The sequence below is a fragment of the Bubalus kerabau genome, chromosome 15, assembly GCF_029407905.1.
Source record: "Bubalus kerabau isolate K-KA32 ecotype Philippines breed swamp buffalo chromosome 15, PCC_UOA_SB_1v2, whole genome shotgun sequence".
In the NCBI taxonomy this organism is placed as follows: domain Eukaryota; kingdom Metazoa; phylum Chordata; class Mammalia; order Artiodactyla; family Bovidae; genus Bubalus; species Bubalus kerabau.
In genome coordinates, this window is record NC_073638.1 from 76,830,022 (window position 1) to 76,857,426 (window position 27,405).

A 27,405-nucleotide genomic window follows, 5' to 3' on the forward strand; every position below is an offset into this window, starting at 1 on the left:
TGATGGAGAACATCCTTTGGTAGCTTTCTCAAAAGAGTGCATGGGGGGTAGGTCTGTAATCTTGCATGTCTACTGTGTCTATCCTACCCCTCAGACTTAACATCAAGAGTTGGGATGGGAAATACTTGTTTTTCACAAGCAACATTATACTGAATTCTAGCTTCCTGAATTGCTGCTGAGAAGGCTGATGCCATTTGATTCCCAATCCTTGTTCACAATTGTTTTTCCCCTCCCTTTGAGGACACATTCAGGAGCTTTTATTCAAAGTATCTTTCAGAAGTTTCACAGTAATGTGCCCTGGTGCAGGGGTCGGGGGAGGGGGGTAGCGGGGAAGGGTTAGTTTTTTTTCACTCATAGTTTCAGGCACTCAGTAAACTCTAGAATAGGAAATGGCAACCCACTCCAGTTTTCATGCCTGGAAAATTCCACGGACAGGAAGAGCCTGGAGGGCTACAGTCCATAGTGTTGCCAGGAAAGAAAGAAAAGAAAGTGAAGTCGCTCAGTTGTGTCCAACTCTTTGGGACCCCATGGACTGTAGCCTACCAGGCTCCTCTGTCTATGGGCAAGAATACTGGAGCGGGTTGCCATTTCCTTCTCCAGGAGATCTTCCTGACCCAGGGATTGAACTTGGGTCTCCCGCATTGTAGGCAGACAGACACTTTACCATCTGAGCCACCAGGGAAGGGTCACCAGGAGTCGGACACAATTGAGGGACTGAGCACGCAGCACAAACTCTTATTAATCTGGAATGTATGCTCTCCAGTTCTGAGAAATTTCCTTATATTCATTATTGGATGATTTCCTCTTCTCCATTTTCTGTCCTCTTGCATTAAAATTGCTATTAGTCAGGCATTAGACCTCTTGGATTGATCCTTGAAAATTCCTCTTCTCTTGTCATTCATCCCTTTGTCTCTTCATCTATTTATTGTAAGATTCCTCCTATTTCATCTTCTAAACATTTCACTTTTTATTATCAAGAATTCTTTTTGGTATACCTGAAACTAACACAACACTATAAATCAGCTATACTTCATTTTTTAAAAAAAATAACTCGTTTTGTTTTCTAATGGTTTTTTTCTAGCATCCTATTCCTGTTTTCAGGGATGCAATATCTTTCTCTTTCTGATCAGAGGATCTAAAGTTATAGTTATTTTTAATTGTCCCTTCCAATTCTCTGGATCTGTTAGTAGCTTCCCTCAACTAGCTGAGACTCTTGGCTGTTAGGTTTAAAGTGTTCATGTATACCTGTGGCGGATTCATTTTGATATTTGGCAAAACTAATACAGTTATGTAAAGTTTAAAAATAAAAAAAAAATAAAAAAAAAAGAATAAAAGGCTAAGGATGCAGAGCAACTCGAATTCTCGTATACTGTTGATGGGAATGTAAAATGATACAACCACTTTAGAAACATTTTGGCAGTTTCTTTAAAAAAGTTAAAAATACACATACTGTATGTACCATTGAAGCCACATCTAAGTATTAACCTAGGAGACATGAAAGTTATCTCTACACAAAGACTTGCATATGAATGCTCATAGTAGCTTTATTTCTAATAGCTAAAAACTAGGAGGGCTCCCCTGGTGGTGGCTCAGTGGTAACGAATCTGCCTGTCAATGCAAGAAAGGTGGGTTCAATCCCTGGGTCAGGAAGATCATTTGGAAGAGGAAATGGCAATCCACTCCAATATTCTTGCCTGGGAAATCCCATGGACAGAGGGGTCTGGTGGGCTATAGTCCATGGGGTCACGAAAGAGTCAGACCCAACTTAGTAACTAAACAACAACAAAAAAAAGACTGGGAAAAAAAAATCCCCAAATGTACATTCTGTATAAATATATTCATTAAAATTCTAAAATGTATAAAACAATCTAGAGTGACAAAAAGCAGACCAATGCTTGCCTGGGGACAGGACTGGGAAAGTAAGGAAAGAAAAGAAGGGTTACCAGGAATACACAGAAACCTTTAGAGGTAATGGGTATGTTCATTATCTTGATGATGGTGATGGTTTTACTCATTAAAACTTATACTCTTTAAAAAAAACTGCATAGTTTATTTTATATTAATTATGCCTCAATAAATATATAAGAGAAAAGGAGAGGAAGTAGAAGAGAGGGAGAAAAAAATCCAAACAAAACAGCTTTTTAAAAAATGAACTGAAAACTATGGGGCTGGAATGTATGCATGTAAGAAGGCCTTTTCATTATTCGGTATATGTATTGTTTCCAGTGTGGCACTCTTGATCTTCACTGTTATACTGTGCCTACTACCTCTCAGTCAAGCGCCTCTCTGGTTAAATTTCTCTCAAGTTGGCAAACCTTTTCTATAAATGGGCAGATCTTTGTTGCAGCTACTCAATTTTGCCACTGAAACCCCAAAGCAGCCAGAGACAAAATGTAAATGCAAACTAGGTGGCTGTATCCAACAACATCCCCCGAATGTTGGCCGGATGTGCCCAGGTACAGGCCGTGGTTTGCTGATCCCAGCTCCAGAGATTCATACCACTCTTTCCATCTGTGGAGAACTAATCAATTTCTCTTCAGAAGTCATGGCTATAAACTTCTTTGTAACCAAGGAAGACAATTAAGCAAGTTTAAAGAGGAAAGAAAGTCAGGAAGAGGGAATACTGGAAATTTTAAAAGTTGTAGATACAATCTTATCAGCTATTAGCAGAGGATAAGGCTCAGGGGCAGTACTCTGATAACTTGCCAACAGTCTCAACTGATGAACTCACATTGGGATAAACAGAAATCAGAGTAAACAGTTAAGTGTCTTCAGAAGTTTATATGACAGATGTTTATAAATGACCTCTGTTACTTTTTCTACCTTGATTTTAGTTGGGAATTTGGGGTGTGAGTAACAGTCTCTAAGACTTCATGCAGATGAAAAAAATCAAACAAACATTCTACGGAAAAGGTGAACTTCTAAATAATTTATGTTTTTAAAAAAAGTGACTGCCACCTCATTCTTAATTAAATAGAAGTGATGGATTAACTCAAAATCTTCATAAATCTGTCTCAAATTCACAACCAACTTCTACAATCTGTAATAAATAAGGCACACTCAGAAAAACAAATTTCAATTCCTGTCGATTAATACACTCCCCAACTTCACTTCAGGAAATGCAACTTTTCAGAGTAAGTTTATCTGTGCCTCTTGACTCCATAGGAAAGGCAATGTTAATTTCTCCTCCAATCACTATATTAGATGACAGAAGCACTAGATAAAACAGGATTAGCAATAATCATTCACTGCTCATAAGAGAAGTAAGTTCAGAATCGAGCTCCACCTTTAGTGTTCTTCTTGGTCAAAATGATATAATTTGTTTTGGCAAAAGGAAGAGGTTTTTTAAAAAGTGGAAGTGGTAGTAGGACAAAAGGTGACAAATTAAAACATTAGTTAAAGATTGCTAAGGCCTCATTTTTCAGAGCAAAGGAATATTTGGTGCTTAACTGACAAACTAATAATCACTCTGTCACTTTCAGATGAAACTAGTATGAGAGAGGTTAGCCAATCCCTGCTGACTCACACAAACACTGCTTCCTGAACTTAGACAAAAATCAACTTTGGGGACTGTGTCTTCTGTAAAGACAGTCTTGGAGGGCAGCCCGTCATCTAACCAGCTACCATGGGAAGACAGGAGCTCAAGAGCACACATACTTTCCTGCCTGGCTCTCCCGCCCTGTGCTCGGTTGGTCAGCAGTGCCCAGCTCTTTGCAAGCCCATCACCTGTAGCCCACCAGTCTTCTCTGCCCAGGAGATTCACCAGGAAAGAATACTGGAGTGGGTTGCCATGCCCTCCTCCAGGGGATCTTCTCAACCCAGGGATCAAACCCGTGTCTCCTGCATTGCAGGTGGATTCTTTACTGCTGAGCCACCAGGGAAGCCCCTCTCCTAACCTAATCGGTAAAAAATAAAAAACCAAATGAAGTAATCTGTTGATTTTGCCTGTCATTTATAGTGTTTAACCTTTTAAAAAACTGAAATCCATGAATACCATTGGATTTGATAAAACTCTGGCTTTTCTGAATAATGCAGGTTAAAAGGTATTGTTAACCAAGGGACATCAGGCTGCCATGCTTCAAAGGCATAGACTATTAATATTAATAACAGTGATGACAATGATAGCTTATAGAAAATAAATTTTAAATATTGAAAAACTTCAAAATAATTTACAGTTCATATTTTAAATAAATTACATTGTTTTCTGTAATAGATTTACCTTTACAATAATATACTGTTGATACTCTGGCAAACAGCAAAATTATTTTTACATTCCTTGACCTAAAGCAGGTTGTTAGGTAGGCTGGCAAAGGGAGACCTTTCTAAAACAATCTATGAAACCAGTAATAAGCGCTAAGGGCTCACATATTTTTCAAACATATATTATATTTAACTTACAATAGTAAGGACAACTGTTACATAGATGGAGACAGACATATACTGTTGACTGCCTTTTCAAATCCGTTACTCTCTATCTCCTCTGTTTACTTGCTAACAAGAAACTAATTTTGTATATCTAGTGTTCAAATGTTTGAGAGGCGAATGCTCAGCTCCAGGATATAAATTAGTCTTGGACCCACTCTTTCTGCCAGTCACTACTTTAAACACTAGTATGTGGCAAAAGTGTGCTCAACAGGATGCAAAATCTGCTGAATAACTTCTAATTAAGTTCTTCTTTGCTCGTAAAAAAAGACATACCAGAAGAACTGGAAGGATGTAAAGCCTGGAGCAGCAGCAGCAATATTGTGACAACAATCAATGTTTGCTGACTTGCTAAGGGTGGCAGAGCAGAAAGATGACCAGAACATGTGTTCTGGTGGTGCTGCTGAGATGCTGAACTGGTCAATTCTAGCAACTTATTAGGTGAATCAATAAGTCCACTTACTGCTTCAGCCACTTTCAACTAGGTGCTCAGTTACGTGCAGCTAAAAGTATAGGACGGAGAAGGCAATGGCACCCCACTCCAGTACCCTTGCCTGGAAAATCCCATGGACAGAGGAGCGTGGTAGGCTGCAGTCCAAGAGGTTGCTAAGACCTCACGACTGAGCAACTTCACTTTCACTTTTCACTTTCATGCATTGGAGAAGGAAATGGCAACCCACTCTAGTGTTCTTGCCTAGAGAATCCCAGGGACGGGGGAGCCTGGTGGGCTGCCGTCTATGGGGTCACATAGAGTCAGACACGACTGAAGCGACTTGGCGGCAGCAGCAGCAGCAGCAAAAGTATAGGAGCTGATGTAATCATAATGATCATATTAGAGATGAGGAAATCAGTTCAGAGAAATTTAGTAGGTAAGGCCAGTAAATACATGGCACAATCTAGAACACACAGACTAGAATGTATTGCTTTTTTTTGACAAATGCTATTTAAGTACCACTGTGTGTGAAGCACTAAGTATATACTGGATTTTAAGGATGGGAAAAAAAAAGCCCACACTACTTAGGGACTCACAATCTAGAAGGGAGATAAACATACAAACAATTAATGAAATGTGATAAAAACAACAGAGCAAGGAACTATCAATTCACAAGAGAACACATTTAACAATGCCAAGAGACTTTACGGTGGGTTTATCAAGGAGATGACACTTTTAGTCTTCAGTGATAAAAAATTTCAAAAGATAACTTACTGTGACTCTCTATATTTTAGTTTTTAAGAAAAACTTCCAACAGACACAATCTCATAAACATTATGTTGAACAAAGTAAGCCAGAAAGAAAACAGAATACCTTATTTGATTTCATATAGGCAAAATTAATCTAAGCTGTTAGAAGTCACACCAGTGGAGGTGGGTAGTGAACTGAAGAAAGCATATAACATTTTCTGTGGCTATAGTAATGTTCTGATACTGATATGGGTGCTAGTTGCCTGGGTATTTCAGTTTATAAAAATATATTGGAGCCATATGCACATACATATAGAGTATATATATATATATACAAACACATATATATATGGGGGTGTGTGTGTGTGCAGTTTTTGTATTTATATTATACTTTAATATTTTAAAAAATTAGAAAAGATATACAAAAAATAAATCATCATAAATGCATGCTTACAAACAAGATTTTTAACTTTTTATTTTAAATAATGAATCATATTGTACATCTGTTTTAGAATTTATTTTTTTCACCTTCCATTCATCTTTCTATCCACTTAAGCACCTCATAATATGCATATATAGCTCCTGTATATTACTTGCTAATTGCACCCTGATTTATTTGTAGTTACTTTCAGTTTTTCTTGCATGGGTATTTCTGAACTACAATGCCCTGAATATTAGCTTACTGGGTCAAAGGGCAGAGGGTGACTCCAGGTTTGCACTAAGCAAAGAAGATGAGAAAGAACATTCCAGGTCAAATAAAAACAGGGCATATCCAAGAAACTTTAAGTACGCGGCGAGTACTCTGCGTATTGAAGTACGCTGAGGAAAAGGTACGCGTAAGTTCAGTAGAGAGGCAGCCATGGGTGAGATTATGAGGGGTTTCTGAGCCATCATAAGGCGTTTGGACTTTTTCCTAGAGTACAAGAGAAGGTCAGCTACTGACTGAAGGATCTCTAGCAGGAAAGCAACATTCAAGGGTTTGACTTTAGATCAGCCTGAAAATAGCGAAAAGGCTGAATCAAAAAACATAGTAACTGGATGCAAGGTAACACCATGGAAAGGGCACTAGGAAGGTACTGAAAAGGGGGTAGGAATATTGCGGAGCCTGAATAAACAGGACTTTGTAATCATGGATGAGACAGAGAAAGAACTTCATAATTATTTCAAAGTTTCTGCCTGGCTACTGGAGGAATAGGGCATCATTAACCACAAAGGGAAAGAAGGAGAAGTAGAATGAGATAGTTGGATGGCCTTCCCAACGCAATGGACGTAAGTTTGAGCAAACTCTGGGAGGTAGTAAAGGACAGGGAAGCCTGGTGTGCTGCAGTCCATGGGGTCACAAAGAGTCGGACACGACTTACTGACTGAACAACAACAACAACAAGTTGAAGAGGGGTGGATACCGAGATCTGTTTGGAGGATACAGAGCTTTGGGACATCCAGTAGGAAGAAGCTGAAAATACATATCTGTCTGGAGGTCAGGAAAGAGAGGAGAAGACAAATAAACATTTGGAGGTCAGTGGCATTCAGTAGTGGTTTAAGGCAGGATATCACCCACCGGGGTAAAAACAGGAAAAGACGAAAAGCATAAAATACCATGGAATATTAGTTTTTAAAGGGCAGACTAAGGAAGAACTGTTTGAGAAGGAAACTGAGCAAGTGCATTCAAAGATGTAAAAGGAGACCAGGAAACGAAGGTTCTTGGTTCTGTGAAGAAGATTGAAGAATGCCATCATTAATATGAAATACTACTTACTTCAAGTAAGAAGAAGTGTGAAAAATTTCCTTTAGATTTGGCAATTATGTTACCAGAAGTTTCAGTGAGCTCAATAAAGTAGAATGAAAATGGAAACTGTAGTGGGGCGGACAAGGACCACACGGTTATAAAAAAGTAATATAAAAAGAGCCTGAGTTGAAAAATATTTCATGGTTTAATAAGTTTAATAACAAAGGAATGGGAAGGAGAGAAAGACAAGACAATAGCACAAAGAAATTAAGCAACAAAGGAAGGAATTTTGTTGTTGTTTAAAAGAATATAAGACATGTAAGCATGTTTTATAAAGTCAGGGGAAAAAACGTAAAGAGGACTTGGAGAAAGTACAAGACAAAGAGGTATGTGACATAGCAACACTGCAGAAGAGACTGTTTCTAGATACACTGCATTCCTAGATAGCTGGACCCAGGCTCATTTACTAGTTTATGCTACTTCACCTCATTAAAGTTTTCCTTTCCTGCAACTAAGATAAAACTGCTCTGAACTGGAACACAGGTTAATAATGTCAGTGTTCTTTTTTAAAATATACTGAGTGCTTTTAAAGAATTAAGTAGGAAACAATATTGAGAATATTTTTCCCCAAAAAAAGGGGAATTGAACTATATGAATGGAAATCTCCTTTTAATGGTAAAACACCTTGGTATGGACATCCGACATATCGGGCCACCCTACTAGACTACTAGCTTCTTGAAAGCATAATGAATTACTACATTAAAAAATGCTTGCTACAAATCTACCATGCTAGCCTTGAGGGGTATAAACATGAGAAGACATACTCCCTGTCCTGGAGAAACTTACAAATATATAATTACAATACAACGTAATAAGTACAAATAAGAGAAGCAGGCACAAACACCAAGGGTACACACAGGATGGATATTTAACTCCTCCTGGAGAGTGGACAAAAGTCAAGGGAACCTTTTGAGGATCTCTGTTTAAACTGGGTCTTCAAAGGATAAGCAGGAATTTACCAGGCAAAGAGGAAAGAGAATTCCAGCTGTAGAAAACATCATGTGCAAATGCTGTTGGGAGATCAAAAGTATTGAGAGAACCCATGAATAAAGGTGAAAACAGAAAACTTACAGGGTATGTATGTACGGCAGGAAAGGACTGAAGAGAGGCGATCAAGAATGAGTTATCAAAGGTGTCAGGAAAAATGAGCTTGCATTTTTTTAGCTCATGACCAGTCACAGGTAAGGAACACTGTGAAGTTTTCATCCTCAGCATTTCCCATGGGCCTAGGACCATGCCTTTCACCACAGAAAACTTTCAATAATGGGTATGGAATAAACAGATGAGTCAGAAACTTAGAATGACAAAGAAATTTGAAGGAAAAAAAAAAACACACAGATCCTAGGGAGAAAGGACTAAATTAGAAGGAGCTGATAATTTAACTTTAGACAGGATTAAAATTTTCAAATGATTTTTTTAAGTCACTGCATTTACAAGTACCAAAAATAAATGATTAGGATGACCTGAGAAGAAGATTAACTCAGAAGCAGATGGCTGCACTCGGTACAAGTCACCAAACTTACCTGGTTTTCCTCCACCGTATTCAGGTAAAATGTTCTACAATAACATGGCACAGTATTATTAAAATACGAGTTCCTTCAACAAGCTTTTCTATCTTAAAGAAATGATCAAATCATTGACCAGTAGGTTGCAACTTCTGGCTAAAGAGACAACTGAACTCTGAGAATAAAGATTAAAAAGAACCAGGAGACAACGCAGCACTGGGAACCACAGCCACATCACAAGCATACGACCTCCTAGTCTTTAGAAACTTGATGTTCTTGTCCTGTATTTCTGAGCCCTTCATTCATCTCATCTTCGCTGAATACAAGCCAAAAGGATTTCACCAGGAAAAATTTGAAATAATACACTTCCTGTATTTGAAGCAAGGGAGAAAGAATTCATGTACACAAGAGGCAGTAAAACCAACAAATAGTTGGACTAATGGTTTCACATAAATATTTAACAAGAGGGATGAACTAGTTAAATCGTAGGAACTCCTAAACTCTGGATGAAGATGAGGTCAGATTCCCATCATAATTCAAGGATCTTTAAGAAAACAATCTTAAATTCTAATATGACATGTCAATCACATTAGCTTGGATATGGATGAGACAGGGTGACTTTTTATGGTTACTGGTATCAGAGGCTAGAGACAGTCATGTGTCAGGTTACCAATATGAGACTACAAGAAGCAATTTACTTACATGACTCCAAGGCAATGAAGCTTAAAGGCAATGTAATTATTGTGCCTAATGTCCTATTTCAAAAAATATTTGATAGATAAAGGTTCACAGAATAATTTAAGAATATAATTTACTAAATAAAACTGAACAAATAGTACAGTGATCTGGATTCTAGTCTTGAATCTGATACAATTAATTATATAAGTCACAAATAATCCATGTCCCAGTTTATGTATTATGATGATGTACTCATGACTGAGTTAAATGTGAAATGTTCTAAGCTCCTTTAAAAAGTAGTACTTTACTTATAAGATGAGTTTTACATCATTATGAGCATTACATCAATATGAGCATTACATATGACATGAAGTAGACCAGCATGACTGAAGCTAACAGTTTCCATTTAAACAGAACTTACCTTCAAAACTACTCAGTGCACTCAATAGATATATGTTCATTAACTCTTAAAAGGCATTATTCAAACATTCCATAAATAATGAACTAGACATATTAAATTATTTGATAGCTCAAAAATCTACCAACAAGTCTATCACAGAGTAAGGAACAGAATCAAACTCTGCATCCCCTCCCCGACTCCCCACCCAGCCCACTGTTCACGTCACCCACTTAGCTTAAATTATGTTGTTCTATGCGTCAGAAACATAATTAGTTATGGCAGGACAGAGATTTCTCTCCCAAAGGCCTCAGAATCCACTTTACTACAATATGTTCAAATTTTAAATGAGAATGGTTTCATGAACAGCAACTATTTATTAAACCCTCAGAAAAGTATTTCATCTTGTATTAGGTTAAGTAATCTGTGAGGAAAAGAGACTATGATTTTTATACACAGAGTCAGCGGCAAATACCAAAGACTATGAAGGAGTCTACCTCTCTTAAAAGGATTAAGAAAAATAGTGGAAAGAGTGAAAGAAAAACCAAAAGGTAATTTTATGGAATACTATGTAATATGTGTACCAGGGACAAATGGCATGAAAAATATATTTTCAGATAAGCATCAGATACATATTACTCCATCTTCAAAATCAGCACAGTGATTTCCCCCACCCTGCCTCCTCTCAAGGTATCTCTTAGGGAGAACTTGGTACTCTCACAAATACTGTTAATCTGATTAGCCTTTCCTGGAGGCTATTTAGAAATAAGTTGTTGTTGTTTAATATTTTAAAAGCTTTTTATACACTTTGACCAAGAGTGGTAGATGGATTATTGCTCGCAACTCTTCATACTTTGTCATAAAATTACACATTCACACCCTTTGTCATATAATTTTGCAAGGTATGACCACACGATTTATTTTGGTGATTTGTTTTGACAATGCCAGCAGAGGCTTAAAATGTGTTTTGGTAGCCTGGCTTGTGTCTTACACTCCAGTGATAAACCATGACATGGGTATGCCCCAGGTAGCTGCTGCCCCCTCATGACTGGCCTCAGAAGAAACAAACTTAGAGGAGTCTAACCCAACTGACAGCCTGAGGCAAGCCAACTAACCCACAGACTGAAGTAGATGTCCCTGGTCAAGCCAGCTTAGATCAGGAGGATCAATAGACCCAGTGTGAAACTTAGTGTTGTAATTTAATAAAACACTGGTTTGTTATGCAGAACTGTTATGGCAATAGCTGACCAATACACCCAAAAACCTCACACCTGAGAATGTATCCTGAGGCAATTAGATTCACATATAAGAGTATTTATCATAACAACATTTATAAATAACAAAAAACCAAAATATCATCAAATAATAGAGTGAATAGTTATGATCAAACCAGACTATTAAATATTTGAAGCTATTAAAAGTTTCATTCTTAAGGAACACTCAAAAATGTATGAAAATGTTCATAGTATTTTAAGCTTAAAAAATATAAAAAGCAGATGCACCATTTAAAAAAATATCTACAAGTACAGAACAAGATCAGGTAGATAAAATAATTCACTTAAGAAATATAAATGCCTTTCTGTGCTAAGTATTACTTTATGCTAAATATTATGCTAAATACTATACTTGGAATAAAGAGGTAAGTATGCTCCCTGACTTCTTGAAACAGTCTAGTGAGGACAACAGGTATTAAAAACAATAACCATATATATGTAATTACAAATTTTGATAAACTATTGTGGCAAAAATTGCTAATTATCCCCGGTATTTATCTCCCTCTTCTTGCTCAGTACCAGAGTCCCTGAATTTTATCTGCCAATGGCCATCTGGAATAGACTATACTTCCCAGCTTTCCCTGCTCCTAGTGGGGGCCATGTGATCAAGTTCTGACCAATGGGATCTAACTGGAAGTGAGACATGAAACTTCCAGTAAACATCCTTAAAAATAAAGGGCTTGTTTTCCCCCTTTTTGCCAGATGGAGCAGCTATTTTGGACTATGATGTGGAAGCTTCACACTGAGGATGGCAGAGCAACAGAATAGGAGGAGCTTGGGTTCCCTGGCACTGTGGAACCACTATCCCCACAGAGCTTTCACATGAGACAGACAAAATTCTACCTTGTTTACGCCATTTTCATTTTGGGTTTTCAATCATTCACAGCTGAACCCTAATCCTAAGTGGCATACCTATGCAGGAAAATTGAAGGGTGTGATGAGAGATTATAACAGAAACTGTTGGTTTTGACAGAAAGAAGGGATTTCAGAGACCGGTCCTCTGAGGAAGTAACTTTTAAACTGCAACCTATCTGATGCCTGGCCAGGAGAGCTCCAGGGGAAGGGAGACGAGGTGGCAAACCCCTCAAGCCAAGTAGTTTCAAAGATGAAAACCTCAACTGCAATAAGCATAAGCAACAAACTCTGGGATGCAAGACTGCTTCTATTGTAACAATGAATGAATTAGAATGAAAGCAGAGCGCTAAAGCAGTTAAGTGCATTGGCTCCAATATTAGAATCTCCACTATGACAAGTAAAAGACCACATATGCATGTCAAAAATGAAAGGGGAGGGGTGCAGAATGAAAACGAATCCTGTTAAAGAAATTAATAGCTGCTTCCACACTTCAGTATTTCTAGTGTTTAAAATAGTTGGATTCTCTGATTAGAGTGGTTCATATACCCTAAGGAGAATGTCATTAGATTTTTAAAGGCTAACTATCCTTGGAAAATGTAAGACTTTGATGTTAAAAATTTTTTTAATAATATTTTCTTGTGTATTTCTGATTTTAAAAAAGAAATATATTTATTGTAGAGAATGCAGCAAATATACATAAGAATATAAAGAAAAAATAAAGTACCTGTAAATCATCGCTTACCAACAACATTTTATACTGACACTGTTTTTTATACACACTTACATGCCTATCTACATGTATACACACAATACACACAAATGGGATTGCTAACGCCTATGAAGTTGCGTGTGTTTTTTCACTTATTTATCATAAGTGCATCCCTTGTATCATTAAAATGTTTCTGAAACCATGATTTTAACTATATTACATATAATTTATTTAGCCAATCAAGTCTGGGCTAAAACTGACTTTAAACTGTCAACCACAAATTAAAAGTCCTGTGGGTCAAGAAGAGACTCCAAAAACGGCCATGGGGAGTTTCTATTCGGAAATCTCAAATCATAATTTGAAAGCACTGGTACCATCTAACTAAGAATTCACTGAAATTCACTGAATTTTAGCCATGAAGAGTGCTTAATAAAGACTATATTTTCCCAAATGGAGTGCATTATTTTGTAATTGGTCTTGAGAAAGAAATAAAATAAGTAACCAAGATTGAGATAGCAATAACAAATAAGAACTAATAAGTGCCTAGTGTATGAATTAGTGACTAACTGCAATGTTTTATTTTTTTAATAAAGCAAAATAAGAGAACATATGCATTTATTACTTCTATAATTAAATTGTCAAGTGGGTTTAAAAAAATGAATATGGAAAAATACATATAGAAAAAGAATGGAAACAGATATGACAAAGGGTTAATAACCATTAATTTTGGAATATGACATTCTTTGAACTTTTGTTTTTAAATTTCACAACCAATAAATTAATATTAAATTAAAATATTAAGTCATGTGAGTGAGGTAATTCAGATTTCAGTTATTAAAGTGGAAAGAATATCAGTAAGTTTTGCCAGAGGCTAAGTGGATCTTTTGAGAAGGAAAAACAAAAAGCTGAGTACACAGCATTAGGAGTTTGCTCTAAAATAAAACTATTTTAAACAAAATATCATAAATCTGAGGAAGGGCTAGCTTTTGAACTTCATAGCTGTGCTTCCTTCAAGTACTAGCCTACCTAAAAAATGACAGAGTTTCTGTTCTATCAAAAATGTTGTTCCAACAGTTAAACAAACATTTTAGAAACGTCAAGATTGCATTTTAATTTCTTACACTGGTTTTCTTTACTTGGTAAACCAGGTTTTCCTGATGCTACACCCATTTTTAAACTTCTAGTTTCTAATACCAAATTTAGTTCAGAAGACAGAGTCTGCCACTTGATAAAACATCTCACTAAACATAAATGGTTGCAATGTTCTATTAAGTGAGGTCTCTAGCAGAAAAAAAATTAGAAAGTTACAGAAATAAACCAAATCTTTACATCAGTTCTCACAATGATTTCAAATAAATGTAAATTTTTTACAATCATCCCATTTTCCCCAAATGCAGCCTTAGGTTGTCTTAACTTTGTGACAGCATCCCCCATCCCCTACTCCACTAATCAGTTCTCACCTTCTTTCCCTGATAGAACACGTGAGTTTTTCAGCAAAAATGACTCATTCACTGGCATCTTGTCAAAAAAAAAAAAACCCTGAAACTTTAAGAAGGCTCAGCGCTAAAAGAATTCCAAAACTAGAACATTTCACTAACACACATCATTTTAACTTCAGAGAATTGAATCACTTTCAGAGTCAACTACATCTAATGAATGCTGTTTATATTTTTCCTTACAAATTGGTCTCCACCATGCTACTATGTACTCAAAATTTTAGTTTGGCAATTCGCTAATCTAAAATACCTCTTGTCTCTGAAGAAGACAAGACAGAGGAATGTAGAAGCATTAGAATAAGAGGTGGGGGAAGCAATTGTTCATGCAGCTTGGAAAAAGATTCTATTCTGAAACATTAATGACTCACATTTATTCCACACAGTTCTCAAAATGTATTTCTCCCATTAGTTAAATGAAAACACAATACAATACATAATATAAATGCAATCAGAAATCTCCAGGAATAAATTACTCTCATTGCTATTATTTCACTAAATAAAAGTTTAGAAAATATAACACAAAAATCAACTATTGAGAACTATATAACTAAAAATCTTCAATAAGCATGAACTATCAACTGAAAGTCACCTTATCGTTTTGGTTCACACATTCACCTACTCCAAAACCGCGCCTTTTAACCAGAGGGAGAATGGTGGGGAAGGAACAAGAAAACAAATGCTCTGTCAGATTACCACAGACGTTTACTTATACTCTGTCAATTGTCACACTCCACCTGGTGGCAGGAGCTGCCTGAACTGGTGAAGTGGAGCTCATTATACAAGAAATTCCAAAGAACACTTGCTAGATGTACTTGGGGAAGAAAGCAAGATGTTCTTATTTTTTTTGGTCCTATACAGAATATATCTAACAAGCCTCCACCAAAGTTTTTTTTTCCACATAATAGTAAGTCAGTATCTAATCAAGATTAACATAAAGGAATGACAAAAATCAGAATGGGAGACCTACTTAAACCATTCTCTCCACGGTAAGTTAAATGTCATCTCAAGCCTTTAATACAGGTAACAAGGCACATCCAGCAACTTTAAGATTCTCTGTCACACACTCTCACTAACATGCTTTGCCCCATCTTCTATGGGTAAACTATGGAGTTTAATTAACACAGTCAACAGCAGCCTGCCACACGGCTGTTAGATATTTGCCACTAACATATACTCATGGGATACTCTAGAGACTGATTTCAACTGAAAATAAAAATAGATAAACAGAGCTCAAAAAAAATTAAAACTGAGTCTGGCTGCCCACACTTATTTTCACACATGAGGAAAAATAGCAGTTCTCCTAGAAGCCTCGAGCAGACATATCTTTAGAACACAATGTTAAAAATATGCCCCCCCTCCTTTTTCCCCTACCTGTTTCTCACTCAAAGCTGTGATTTTGGCTTGGAGTTCATGAAGCTGTTTCTTTAAATCAGCATTCTGATTGGAAAGAAAAAATATCTGTGAGGAAGATATTTCATTTGTTAACAGGATAGTAGCAAGGAGACTTTATGCATACTGTATTACAAATGATGAAGCAACCTTAAAGCATTTAGCCAATCGTATTTGTCATGCATTAAACTGTAGTCATGTTACCACCACCTAGCGCATAGATCCTAAATGTAGGCTGCTAACACAAGGACAGGGGTAAATTCCTTTGTGATTATTTCAAATTAAAAGATATTTTATATTTTAGCATTTTGTAGTGTAATAGTACTCCTTTCTACTAAAATAGCTATTCTTCATAAATAACAGCTGACAGAAACCCTAAAGTTCCACTCATCAGACAAAAGCAAAAAAATGGAATTTATAAGGATGAGCAAACTGGATGCTTAATAGCATTATCAATAAAAAGAGGTTTTTCTCTGCTTGCCCTCTCCCTTACTTAGTCGAGTACACTTGTTATTTCAGCCTAGATTTGAAAAGCTGTCAGCGCTGCAACTGCCTTAACACTACATCATTCAAATTAACATACTGACTACCAGGGCAACTTCTCAGTTCTAAAATGTTAGGAATCAAAAAAGAATACTATTTTAAATGAGATACACTGAGCATGCTTGCCTTTTACTCACGTGGGAGAAAAATCCAAAATTAAAGTTTTCAAAAGCTTAATGTAACAAGATAGCCTACTTACTAGCTGACTGAATACCACCCCTAAGAGAGACTACTTTTCCTCTTTCGTTTCTCATGCAATTCTTTCGATTCGCTCTGCCTGATCTCCTGACAGGGCCACAGCATGCATCCTCCCTTCGTGTTTCCTCCACGAGGTCTTCTTTGTGACAAGGCCTCTCTAATGAGATCACTCACAAGACTGTCCAGCAACTCACTGCCCCCTCAGATTCTCCACATTAAGATTGCTCTGTTATATAACTGCCAGCTATGTCAGAAACGCTACAGTTTTCTAATAATATTTCAGTTGATGATAATATAGGTTACCATATTAAATATAAAAGAATCTATTCACTGATCTACTGCTACTTGGTTCCCTAAACCTAATTTAAACTATAGTGTATTTTTAAAAATTAAAATGGAGAAACTTCTCAAAGAAGTTGGGCTGTCAAACAGGAGTTAAGTGGCTATCAATGCCAACTCAGAATCAATGTATTATGTTAAAAATACAATAGTTAAGCTACTAGGGGCTAAATTTGTAAAAATGAATACTATGTCCCACTTTCAAAAATCAATCTGCCTCAGCACCATTCTTTAATCCAAGAATCTATTTTACTTAACTTTACAATGAAGCATGTATGGTATGTTTAACAAGCTAAAAAAAAAAAAAAAAATGTGTGTGGGTCTAGGTGTTCTGTGAACAGATTATGAGTAAACAAATGCAAGGGAGAAATCTTGAGAATGTCTGATACTTTGACCCCATACTTATGGCCCACTATCTAATTGCTGCCAAAGAGACATTGCCTGAACAATAAATATATTAACAGTAATTAAAGACAAGGTAAGTTTTTAGGAAAATTTCTCTTTAGGGATAAGAGAATAAAATACCTGAGCCAAAAATTCCTATGAGACATTAAAGAAAAGGTAATACTTGATGGATTACTGTATTAACATAAGGTTCTTTAAAACCTTCCTTAAGGGGTCTTTAAAAAAGAATTTTTTAATGCTTTTTAAAAATTATTCTAAAATTCTACTCTAAACAGTGAGATTAAGCATTTAAATGTTCTATACTATAAACTATAAGAAAGTAAAAAATGGTTCTGGGCTATGTTCAATAATTTTGAGAAAGCCTCATAAACTCTGATTTCAAGTAAGTGGGCTTGTGGAAACGAAATTTAAGCTAAGTATTTAATATACATATTAACTCTCAATTTTTTCCCAAAATACTCAAAGCAATTAACTTAAAAGCAAGATAACAGTAACAAAGATGAAATAATAGCTATTTTATAACAGAATGACTGGATTTTTCTTAATTCTTAAAACATGAAGACAAATGTGCTAAAAAAAAAAAACTGCTATAGAGACGAAATAGTTTTTAAAACATAAGTAACATCTATATTTTAGTATTTTACAGTAACTTTATCTTAAATTGTTTTAAAAATTAAATGAATAAAAGTAGTATTTTACCTGCGGATCCTGCTTCATTTGAGCAACCAGTTTCTGATAATAAAAAGAGAAAAAGAGCCATCAGTCTCACATACTAACTCACTGTCACTAAGCAGGCTTGGCCCCCAAAATCTAAAGTTTTAAGTCCACACACACACACACACACACAAAACAAGCAATACCATAAACAGAACAGACCAAAAGCTTCTGTGATCCATGTAAAAGATTAATGAAACACTCTCTTAATAATTAAAAAAAAAAAAGTATTGCTTTATATTTGAAATAAAGAGCTTCCTGTTTTTAAACAAATTTGGAGATGGGATGGGGGAAAGGAGCTTTTAAAAGACAATTAAACTAACCGAATGCTTCAAAAGTCAAATGTCCCTTGAAAATGTCATTTTGTCTAGAGTCCCAAATAAGGCCTGGGAAGAAGCTGCTCTCATACAAAAACAGACCCGTTTGTATACAGCAAACAGACTTGGCAAGTCAGTTGTTTGGTTCACAGAAGGAGCCTAGTGTCAGATGTGACTCTGCCACTGTCCTCTCTGTCAGGGAGGGGAGGTACCCAGTGGAGCCATGATGCCAGTACTTGAGAGCGAGGAAGTGAAGAACAGTAATGCAAAATTCGACCTACCTGGGGTTCCTGGGTGAAGAGAGTTCTACCAGAATACTGAATGGAAAGACCTTAACTAAGGAAAACCTAAGTCCAAAAAAGGAAAAAGGAAAATGGATGTCGACCGACCTACCCAACTTCTAAAAGCATCACTGCCTAAAGGTAACAATAGCCATGGAGAGAAGAAACTGAAGCATAAAGGAATATCAGAAGACTGATTCCTGTAAGTATCTGGGAATAAGCTGTTCTCCAAGTGATTTTTTCATATAACTGAAAAATCTATGCATCTCTTTGGGTGACAAGACACATTTAAAGTTTTAAGTCATAAAATAAAAACTTTCTAAAATATATACTTACCCACCTTATTAAGTAAAAAAAAAAAAGCCAGCATTTAATGATATTTAATGATAGAGGCATGATTACATCAATACACTATTCTGCAAACAATACAATAAGGTCCTTAAATAAAGACCCCAAATTGCTATGTTCTTAAGAGTTCTTTCAGTTTTTTCATCTACTCCTTAAGGTCAAGCAGGCAGCTACCAAATATTGCTACTATCACTATGCCTCCCTCTAAGAGCCCCTGAGCCATAATTCAAATTTGCTACTTCTGATCTGCTTTGTGATATGCTCAATGAAGTAATTCTAAGATGAGCAAATATCCTAAGAAATCCCCCTTGAGTAAAACGTACTATCTTTGGTGAGTGACTTTAGACATTTCTTCTAGCTTGTCAAAAGCCTTACATTAGGTGCTAGACAGAGTCTGGATAGCTGAAATTGCCAACCATGTGACCTCCAAATACACAAGGTATATTCTACTATATTCAAATATGACAGTGGTTAACTCTTCTATATCCTGTCTTAATCTATAAAATAGTAATAACATACATTCCAAGAGTTCAAGGATATAAAAATACAAAGTTTTATACATATACATTTTTACTAATGCAGCTTAAAGGCTAGTCACATTCTTCAATGAAAAAAAGCTCTTGGTCTTCCTTTCTGATTTTGTACCAGAGACTGGAGTACTACAATAAAGTTGCCTTTTTAAAGCTGAAACAAGTTTTCCTCCATGACACTGGAATTTAAAAACTGACCAGCAAACTCAGTCTCCACTTCTGGAGGAAATAAATAAGCCAACTTTTCTACCTACAATCACTCAAGCTTCATTTTAGACCATTACAGGCAGGACAGAAAAGCTGGGCAATTCAAACATTCAAATCCCCAAAGACTTTAAGGTGACACTGTGTGTTATCAAAATTGTTACTTTCTAATTCAAGAATGCAGCAGTTTTTCATGAGGATATAGTTTATGCCAAAGGTTGGCAAACTACAACTCACAGGCAAATCTGGCTTACCACCTGTTCCTATAAATAAAGTTTTATTGGGACACAGCCACACCCATTCACTTATATATTGTCTATGACTGCTTTGTCCATACAGCATCAGAGAAAAGCGGTTGTGACAGAGACCATAAATGATTCCCAAAGTGTAAAATACTTTACCATCTGGCCCTTTGCAGAAAGTTTGCTAATCTCTGCTTTATACTATTTTCTGTTACATGTAGAGTAAATACTCCAGAAGTTTAAATATAACTTGCATCATATCCACATAGGAATATTCAAAAAGGCAATTTCTCAAAGAAAGATGAGATGCCCATCACAGGCCATTACTCTTTGAACATTCATTCAACATCAACCATGTGCATGTCGCTACTTTTTAAATCATTTCCCTGTTCAACAAGAACAAAAGTATACTTCTACCACAGCAATACTAGGTAGCTTCATCAACACACTTTCTATCCAGTAAGCTCATTTTCAGTCCCAGTTTCATTCCCTAAGTAGAAATGATGAAGGGGTGGCTTCTGCCCCAAAATTTAGTCAAATGTATAATCTGGCTTTGGCCTCGGCCTAATAGCCAGTGCCTACTTTAAAAGACGCTTACTCCTTGGAAGAAAAGTTATGACCGACCTAGACAGCATATTCAAAAGCAGAGACATTACTTTGCCAACAAAGGTCCGTCTAGTCAAGGCTATGGTTTTTCCAGTGGTCATGTACGGATGTGAGAGTTGGACTGTGAAGAAAGCTGAGCGCTGAAGAACTGATGCTTTTGAACTGTGATGTTGAAGAAGACTCTTGAGAGTCCCTTGGACTGCAAGGAGATCCAGCCAGTCCATTCTGAAGGAGATCAGCCCTGGAATTTCTGGGAAGGAATGGTGCTAAAGCTGAAACTCCAGTACTTTGGCCACCTCATGCGAAGAGTTGACTCACTGGAAAAGACTCTGATGCTGGGAGGGATTGGGGGCAGGAGGAGAAGGGGACAACAGAGGATGAGATGGCTGGATGGCATCACTGACTCGATGGATGTGAGTCTGAGTTGGTGATGGACAGGGAGGCCTGGCGTGCTGTGATTCATGGGGTCGCAAAGAGTCGGACGCGACTGAGTGACTGAAATGAACTGAACTGAACTGAACTTTGACGTCATTTCTGGCATCCCTGAATTTCTCATGATCATGTAGGTTAACATGTACCCAATCAGAATAACAGCATCAGATTTACATCAAGGCATGTCATTTGTATTTCCTGTTAATACGTATTTTTTAGTGGGGGGCTGTATGTCACAGTATGTGGGATCTTAGTTCCCAGACCAGGGATCCAACCCGTGTCCCCTGCATTGGAATGCAGAATCTTAACCACTGAACTGACAGCAAAGTCCCTACTGTAAGTACTTAAATTTTTTTTCTAATAGGAAAGGATTCTAAACATAACCGGAATGAAATATCTTACATTCTATATAAGTTAAAATACTATCAACCAATGTTGATAAACATAAATGTTTATTACCATATAAAGTGCTGTATTAACAGTTAAGGAAGAATATAAAAGCTATTACTTTTATGCTAAAAATAGTTAAATACACAGGAAAATAATGTGAATAAGTAATAACTTCAGGAGAGTATTTTATTCCTTTTGAGTCAATAAATGTAATTTTAAAATTTAAATTATATTTTAAAACAATAAATATCCAATTTTTTCATAATTTTTATAAAATTAGTATGCTTGAATTAAAAATATGAAGCTAAATATTTAAGAACTCTATTTAAATTTTGTGATTCAGTTCAATTATATCATGAACCTTTCAAAAAAAAGTCTTATTTGGACTTGTTCATATCTTGTGAGGAGGAACCAAAAGCTGAATGTTAACTATGCCATCCCAAAATTTCCTGAGAGGAGGAATATGTCCAAAAATCACATGTGAGTAACTCTGGTATACATGATAGTCAACTGAAACATGTCTTATTTTTTAAAATATGAAAGTAAACACAGGGAATTATATTCAGTATTTGGTGATAAACCATAATGGAAGATAATATGAAAAAGAATGTATCTATGTATAACTGAATCATCTTGCTGTACAGTAGAAATTAACATAATACTGTAAACCAACTATACTTCAATAAAATAAATTTTGAAAAATAAAAAATAAATAAAATATGCAAGTTAAAGTCACATGAACAAAGTCCCTCAGATTAACCAAAAAACAGGGGGAAAGGGTTTGTTTGTTTTTTTTAACACATTCAGTATATGGAAAAAATATTTTTAGTTCTTTTGCCTAGAAGACAAGTCAGGGTTTTTAAAATTTTCAAAAATACTATCAGTGAGTTTGCTGAGTAGTGTTAGAAGGCAAATAACATGATTCTTGGACAACTGACTAAAAAAATGATTAAAAACTGTACTGAAAATCAGAGACAGCAGGTTGTTTACTAATTTAGCCATTACTTAAAAACATGATGTGGGATAACCCATGAATGAAACATACCTGGTGAACCTGAATTTCCACTTTAAGAGCCTCCTGTAGAGTCTGCAACTCCATCCTCTACCTTCTCCACTTTTTCTATGTCTGCTAATTCTACAGTTTCTTCAGCCTTTGTTTAAAATAACAAACTCCTCTTCTCACTGCAGCTGTAGAGATCATAAAATGTTTGGGATCATTATGTTGGTTATAAAGGAAACATACACGTTAGATAAAATAAATTACATTAGGCAAAAAAATTAGCCAACTAAACAAACTTTCCCCAAACAGATTTCTTTCCAAAATGAGTAGATTTGTACTGAATTGGTATCAAAACTTTCTGAGTTTTATTCTGTGAGCATTCCTCTACAAAACACTTCAAATAAGTAAGACATGAAAAAAAAGTGTTTAATCTGGTCATGAAAACATCCAAGCACTTACTACGTGCTCAGCACCATGTAAGATACTACTTTCTGAGGACACAGAGCTGAACAAGACCACTTCTGTCCTAGATGGGTCAGGAGACAAGAAGAGGAGAGGACAGCCACCCAGGACACACTGTTCTTGGAAAGAGACACACACCAGCATGGTCATACATTTTAACTACCACACAGAGTGAACTGGAGAGCTCAGGATCTCTTGGAAGTTAAAGAAGGCCAGAGCATTCTCATTTGGATGGACTTCCACAGTATTTAAAAAAATAAATATAAACTCAAAATAGGGGAAATTCTGGTATAAAGGTTTACATTTAACAAATTAGTACTTAACCACATTACAATGGAACTCTGCTTTCCACAAAGTTATGACAGAGATGTTAAAAATAAATCCATCGTGCACAACAGATGAGATGTGCCTATATAACAGAACAGACTCTTCACCTTTACACACCTTCTTTTCCAGCCTGCTGATGCATCGCTTTGGCCACACGTATAACTACACATGGAGACAACGTCAAAAGTCTAGATTTGTGAATGTGAACCTTCTGCTCTGCTCACCACTACTGCAACTTAAATTAACTCCATAGCTAACTTTTCTTTCTTTTTTCTTGAATGTGGCCTTAGACATGATTTCAGGTACTCTCCTCAAAGTAAAAGTTTAATTGAATAAATATATATATATATATATATATATATATATATATATATATAAAACTTGTAGTTAGAGCAGCTTTTCAGCATTTTTACAAACTGAGGAAGGGGATAATCAAGAAGTTAGAATAACTGCTACTCCTTATGCTAATTCAATGAGACTCATAATCTTTAAACCTTCTAAAAACTATTTATATATGGATAAAATTCATAGTTAACTTGAAAGAGTTAGTCGCTCAGTCATGTCAACTCTTGAACTCTATGGACTGTAGCCCGCCAGGCTCCTCTGTCCATGGGATTCTCCAGGCAAGAAAACTGGAGTGGACAGCCATGCCCTTCTTCAGGGTATTGTCTCAACCCAGGGATCAAACCTGTGTCTCCTGCATTGTAGGTAAATTCTTTACTACCTGAGCCACCAGGGAAGCCCCAGAGTCAACCTAAGTTTTCTTAAAACTTCTTTAAAACCTGATTTAACAAAGTTATAATGAAGTCATTAACTTCAGGCTGTATTCGTGTGAGTATTAGTCTTCATTATATTTGTTTAATCTTACTAGGCTTAAAAACATCACTGGCAATCTCTTCCCTAGGGCTTACATACTATGTTATGTAATATCAAAATATCCTAAGCTTTTTTTAAGAAAACAATACATTTCCAAAGTGTAAAATTCCTTCAAACTTACATTTGTGGAGGCTAGGAAATGATATTATTGTACAATGATATTGCCCACCAAAAATTTTCATAAAGGTAGTATGTTTAGGGGAGATAATTTGGAAAAGGCAATATTGATGAACAAACCCAGGTTTTCCAGATATTTATTAAATATTTAAAAATTGTTGGAACTACATAAATATTGGTTTTAGACCAAGGTTTTTGTTGTCATTTAGGTTTACATACTAAAGCAAATGTTAAAACTATGCACTCACTATAATTTTAAATGTTAAAATAATCTCTCTACTCAAATTCCTGACTTATGTATTAGAGGTCTTCCTGAAAACAGTACTTAGTTTTAAGCCTATCAGAAAGCATGTCCAAAAATGATTCCCTATCATTTTCATTAAATTAAAATCACCTTGAAGGGTATTTTCAACGACAGAAAAGCCACACTTTATTTTACTAGTAGTTACATATAACATCATAGCTCAACTCAATTCATAAGCTCTAGAAATAAACAGGAACTTAAAAACATAAAGAATTTACAATATACACAAAGGGTTAACATAATTTGTACAGTTACAGAGTGCTTACAGATTAATTACAAATTAATTTTTCAAAGGCTATGAAAAAGCAATTCACAGAAGAAGAAATAAGAGTGATCAACATGAAAAAAAATCTATCTTCAAGAGAGTCATGGAAATGTAAATTTAAGAAGACACATTTTTGTCAAACTGACAAAGACATGTAAAAACAATAATACTCTGAGCTGTCTAAGGTTTGCATCAGGTGGCACTTTTATAATTTGCTATTAGTTATATCTGAGTGGTAGCACTGAGGATTATTTACTTTCTTCTTTTCAGAGTATCAGTATTTTCAAATTCTTCCATGGAAAATATGTACTTATTTTTATATAACAAAGAATTAACTTAGAATTGCTAGATAAAACATCAGAAAAATTTATACTGATGAAACAAAACGTTCAGGAACAGAGTAAGTAAAGCCAGAGTTTTAACCTGGAGATTCTAAATGTCAAAGAGTGCCTCATAGGATAAGAAGCCTGCAACTCAAGTTAATGAGAAGCTGACAGCTTTTACTTCCTTCATCAGATTGTTGTCTGCTTATTAAAGATACACAAAGGCACGAAATTTTACTTGGCAAGGACTCTAAAGGCCAATTACTCATTTTATTTCAAGATAAAACTGAAGGGTTAAAAAAGGTAGTGACTTATTGTAGAAAAATATATGAAGGATTAGAAGATTCATTTAATATATTTCTTTTTCACAGAAGCCTCTTTCTGCATTTTTAAGAGACTGATTTCTGCCTAAAGAACAGGTTATATACATATATATTCATAGCCTACAAAAAACAATGCAAGCACATGTTGAATCCTTTTAAAAAATACTTTGGGGCTTAGACAATGTATGCAGCCATCATGTGATGACCATTTGGGGGCAGTTTATAGTATTATAAAGTAATACAGAAGGTAACATAAAGTATTATAAAGAAGGCAAAATTTATAAAAAGATGATTTATCATATTTTGACCAATTCTAATAAATTATAAATAACAAATCCACTGCTGCAAGGTAAATATGAAGAGACTTACAAAACAATTTACTGAGGTACAAAGCCTTTCTCCGCCCATCAGTTCTAAGTACTACCACCAGAGAAGGCAAGTGCTTAGCACAAAATACCAACATTCACTATATTCAAGACTGTATGTGTCAAACCACTGGGACACCTAATGGCCTCCCACATTCAAATTACAAAAAACATAAATAAAAACTCCACAAACCAAATGAACAAGCAAATAAACAAAATAACCAAATCTCACTTAAAAAAAAAGGGGGGGGGGGCAGATGTAGTATCTGAAAAGAATATTCACTGTCTCAAAAAAAAAAAAAAAAAAAACAACCTGATTCCATTTACTCACTGCGTAACCACTCTCAGCTTTAGGTTTGTTTGCTTATAAATCATAAAAAGGGGAACAGAATCATCTGTTTCACAAAACTATTATGAGGTTTAAATTGGGTGAAGTTATATGAAAAGCCATTTGTAAACTGTAAAGTTCTATGCTTTTCTTAACATACTTAACTCTTACTCATACACACAAACTTTTGTATAAACTTCTCAACACAGTGTATTTCTGAAAAGAGTGTAAGCTTTCTTATTTCCAACTTCTCTAAGAAAGGGATTCTAACCACTTTCCTGGTTACAGTTCTGCGTGGAGATGTATGACTGCTAGATCTTTCATAATGATTCTAATAATGCAGTAATGCTACAACTCTGAATTTATTACTAAAATCACTGCTCTGTTCTTGAATTGATATAAATCTTTTCCCAATTAAAACTCATTGCATCAACCAAGTTTACTTAACTACAATAAGTCTGTAATACGTTATGCCCCCAGACTGAATTCCTTAAAAATGAACAGCTCAGGGTTCTCTATACCATGTATCTACTTGGTGTAAGACTCCACTTTTGATCTATACTCTCAAAATAGTGTTTCAAGTAAGTTTAATTAATTTTTTAAAATTTGAAAAAGTAGAGTCTTGTAGATCTATGTATCCTTACTTGTCTGATGTCTATTACTAAAATACTAAAATTAAATTACTACAATACTGAAATAGCTCCTCTGTCCACGGAATTCCCCAGGCAAAAATACTGGAGTGGGTAGCCATTCCTTTCTCCAGGGGATCTTCACAACTCAGGGATAGAACCTGGATCTCCCACATTGCAGGCAGATTCTTTACCACCTAAGGCACCAGGCAATGGCACTCCACTCCAGTACTCTTGCCTGGAAAATCCCATGGACAGAGGAGCCTGGTAGACTGCAGTCCATGGGGTCGCTAGGAGTCAGACACGACTGAGTGACTTCACTTTTATGCACTGGAGAAGGAAATGGCAACCCACTCCAGTGTTCTTGCCTGGAGAATCCCAGAGACGGGGGAGCCTAGTGGGCTGCCATCTCTGGGGTCATGCAGAGTCGGACACAACTGACGCGACTTAGCAACAGCAGCAGCAGAGGCACCAGGGAAGCATTATTAAAATATCAGGTTTCAATTTGTACTGAATACTTACTGATTACTATGGATCTAATATGCTAGTAGATAAAACGTATCTTTAACTTTTAACTACCAGTGCTAAAAATGATCACAAATGTGAAAATTTTAATAACTTATGAAAACTAACATTTACTAACATGAATCAATAAGATGACATTAAAAAAATATATAATGTTTATTTTCTTATTTTCATGGTGGTATTTCTTTGGTGACACTCCATAGGTCAACAGGAAATGCTACTGCACAAAGAACTTGATGTTGGAGGCTACACTTTGAATCTGGCAAGGTTACTATGCTCAAGTACTGGTATTATAGGTGTTGACAAACCTGAGCTAGTA

General features: G+C 35.9%; 1 protein-coding gene across 14 annotated transcripts in view; it reads right to left on the reverse strand.

The window, feature by feature from the left end:
* Positions 1-27,405, reverse strand: part of PHF21A (PHD finger protein 21A) — a 195,852-nt gene that overhangs the window by 135,254 nt on the left and 33,193 nt on the right. For 11 of the 14 annotated variants that reach the window (XM_055546965.1, XM_055546968.1, XM_055546961.1 and 8 more), the window contains 3 exons: positions 22,288-22,430; positions 17,878-17,910; positions 15,676-15,762 (listed from right to left, as the gene is read on the reverse strand). In XM_055546965.1, coding sequence (XP_055402940.1) covers positions 15,676-15,762; positions 17,878-17,910; positions 22,288-22,341 — 174 coding nt within the window. In that variant the 5' untranslated portion in view covers positions 22,342-22,430. The remainder of the gene's footprint in view (positions 1-15,675; positions 15,763-17,877; positions 17,911-22,287; positions 22,431-27,405) is intronic. The other 3 variants (XM_055546970.1, XM_055546969.1, XM_055546967.1) reach the window with 1 other exon arrangement.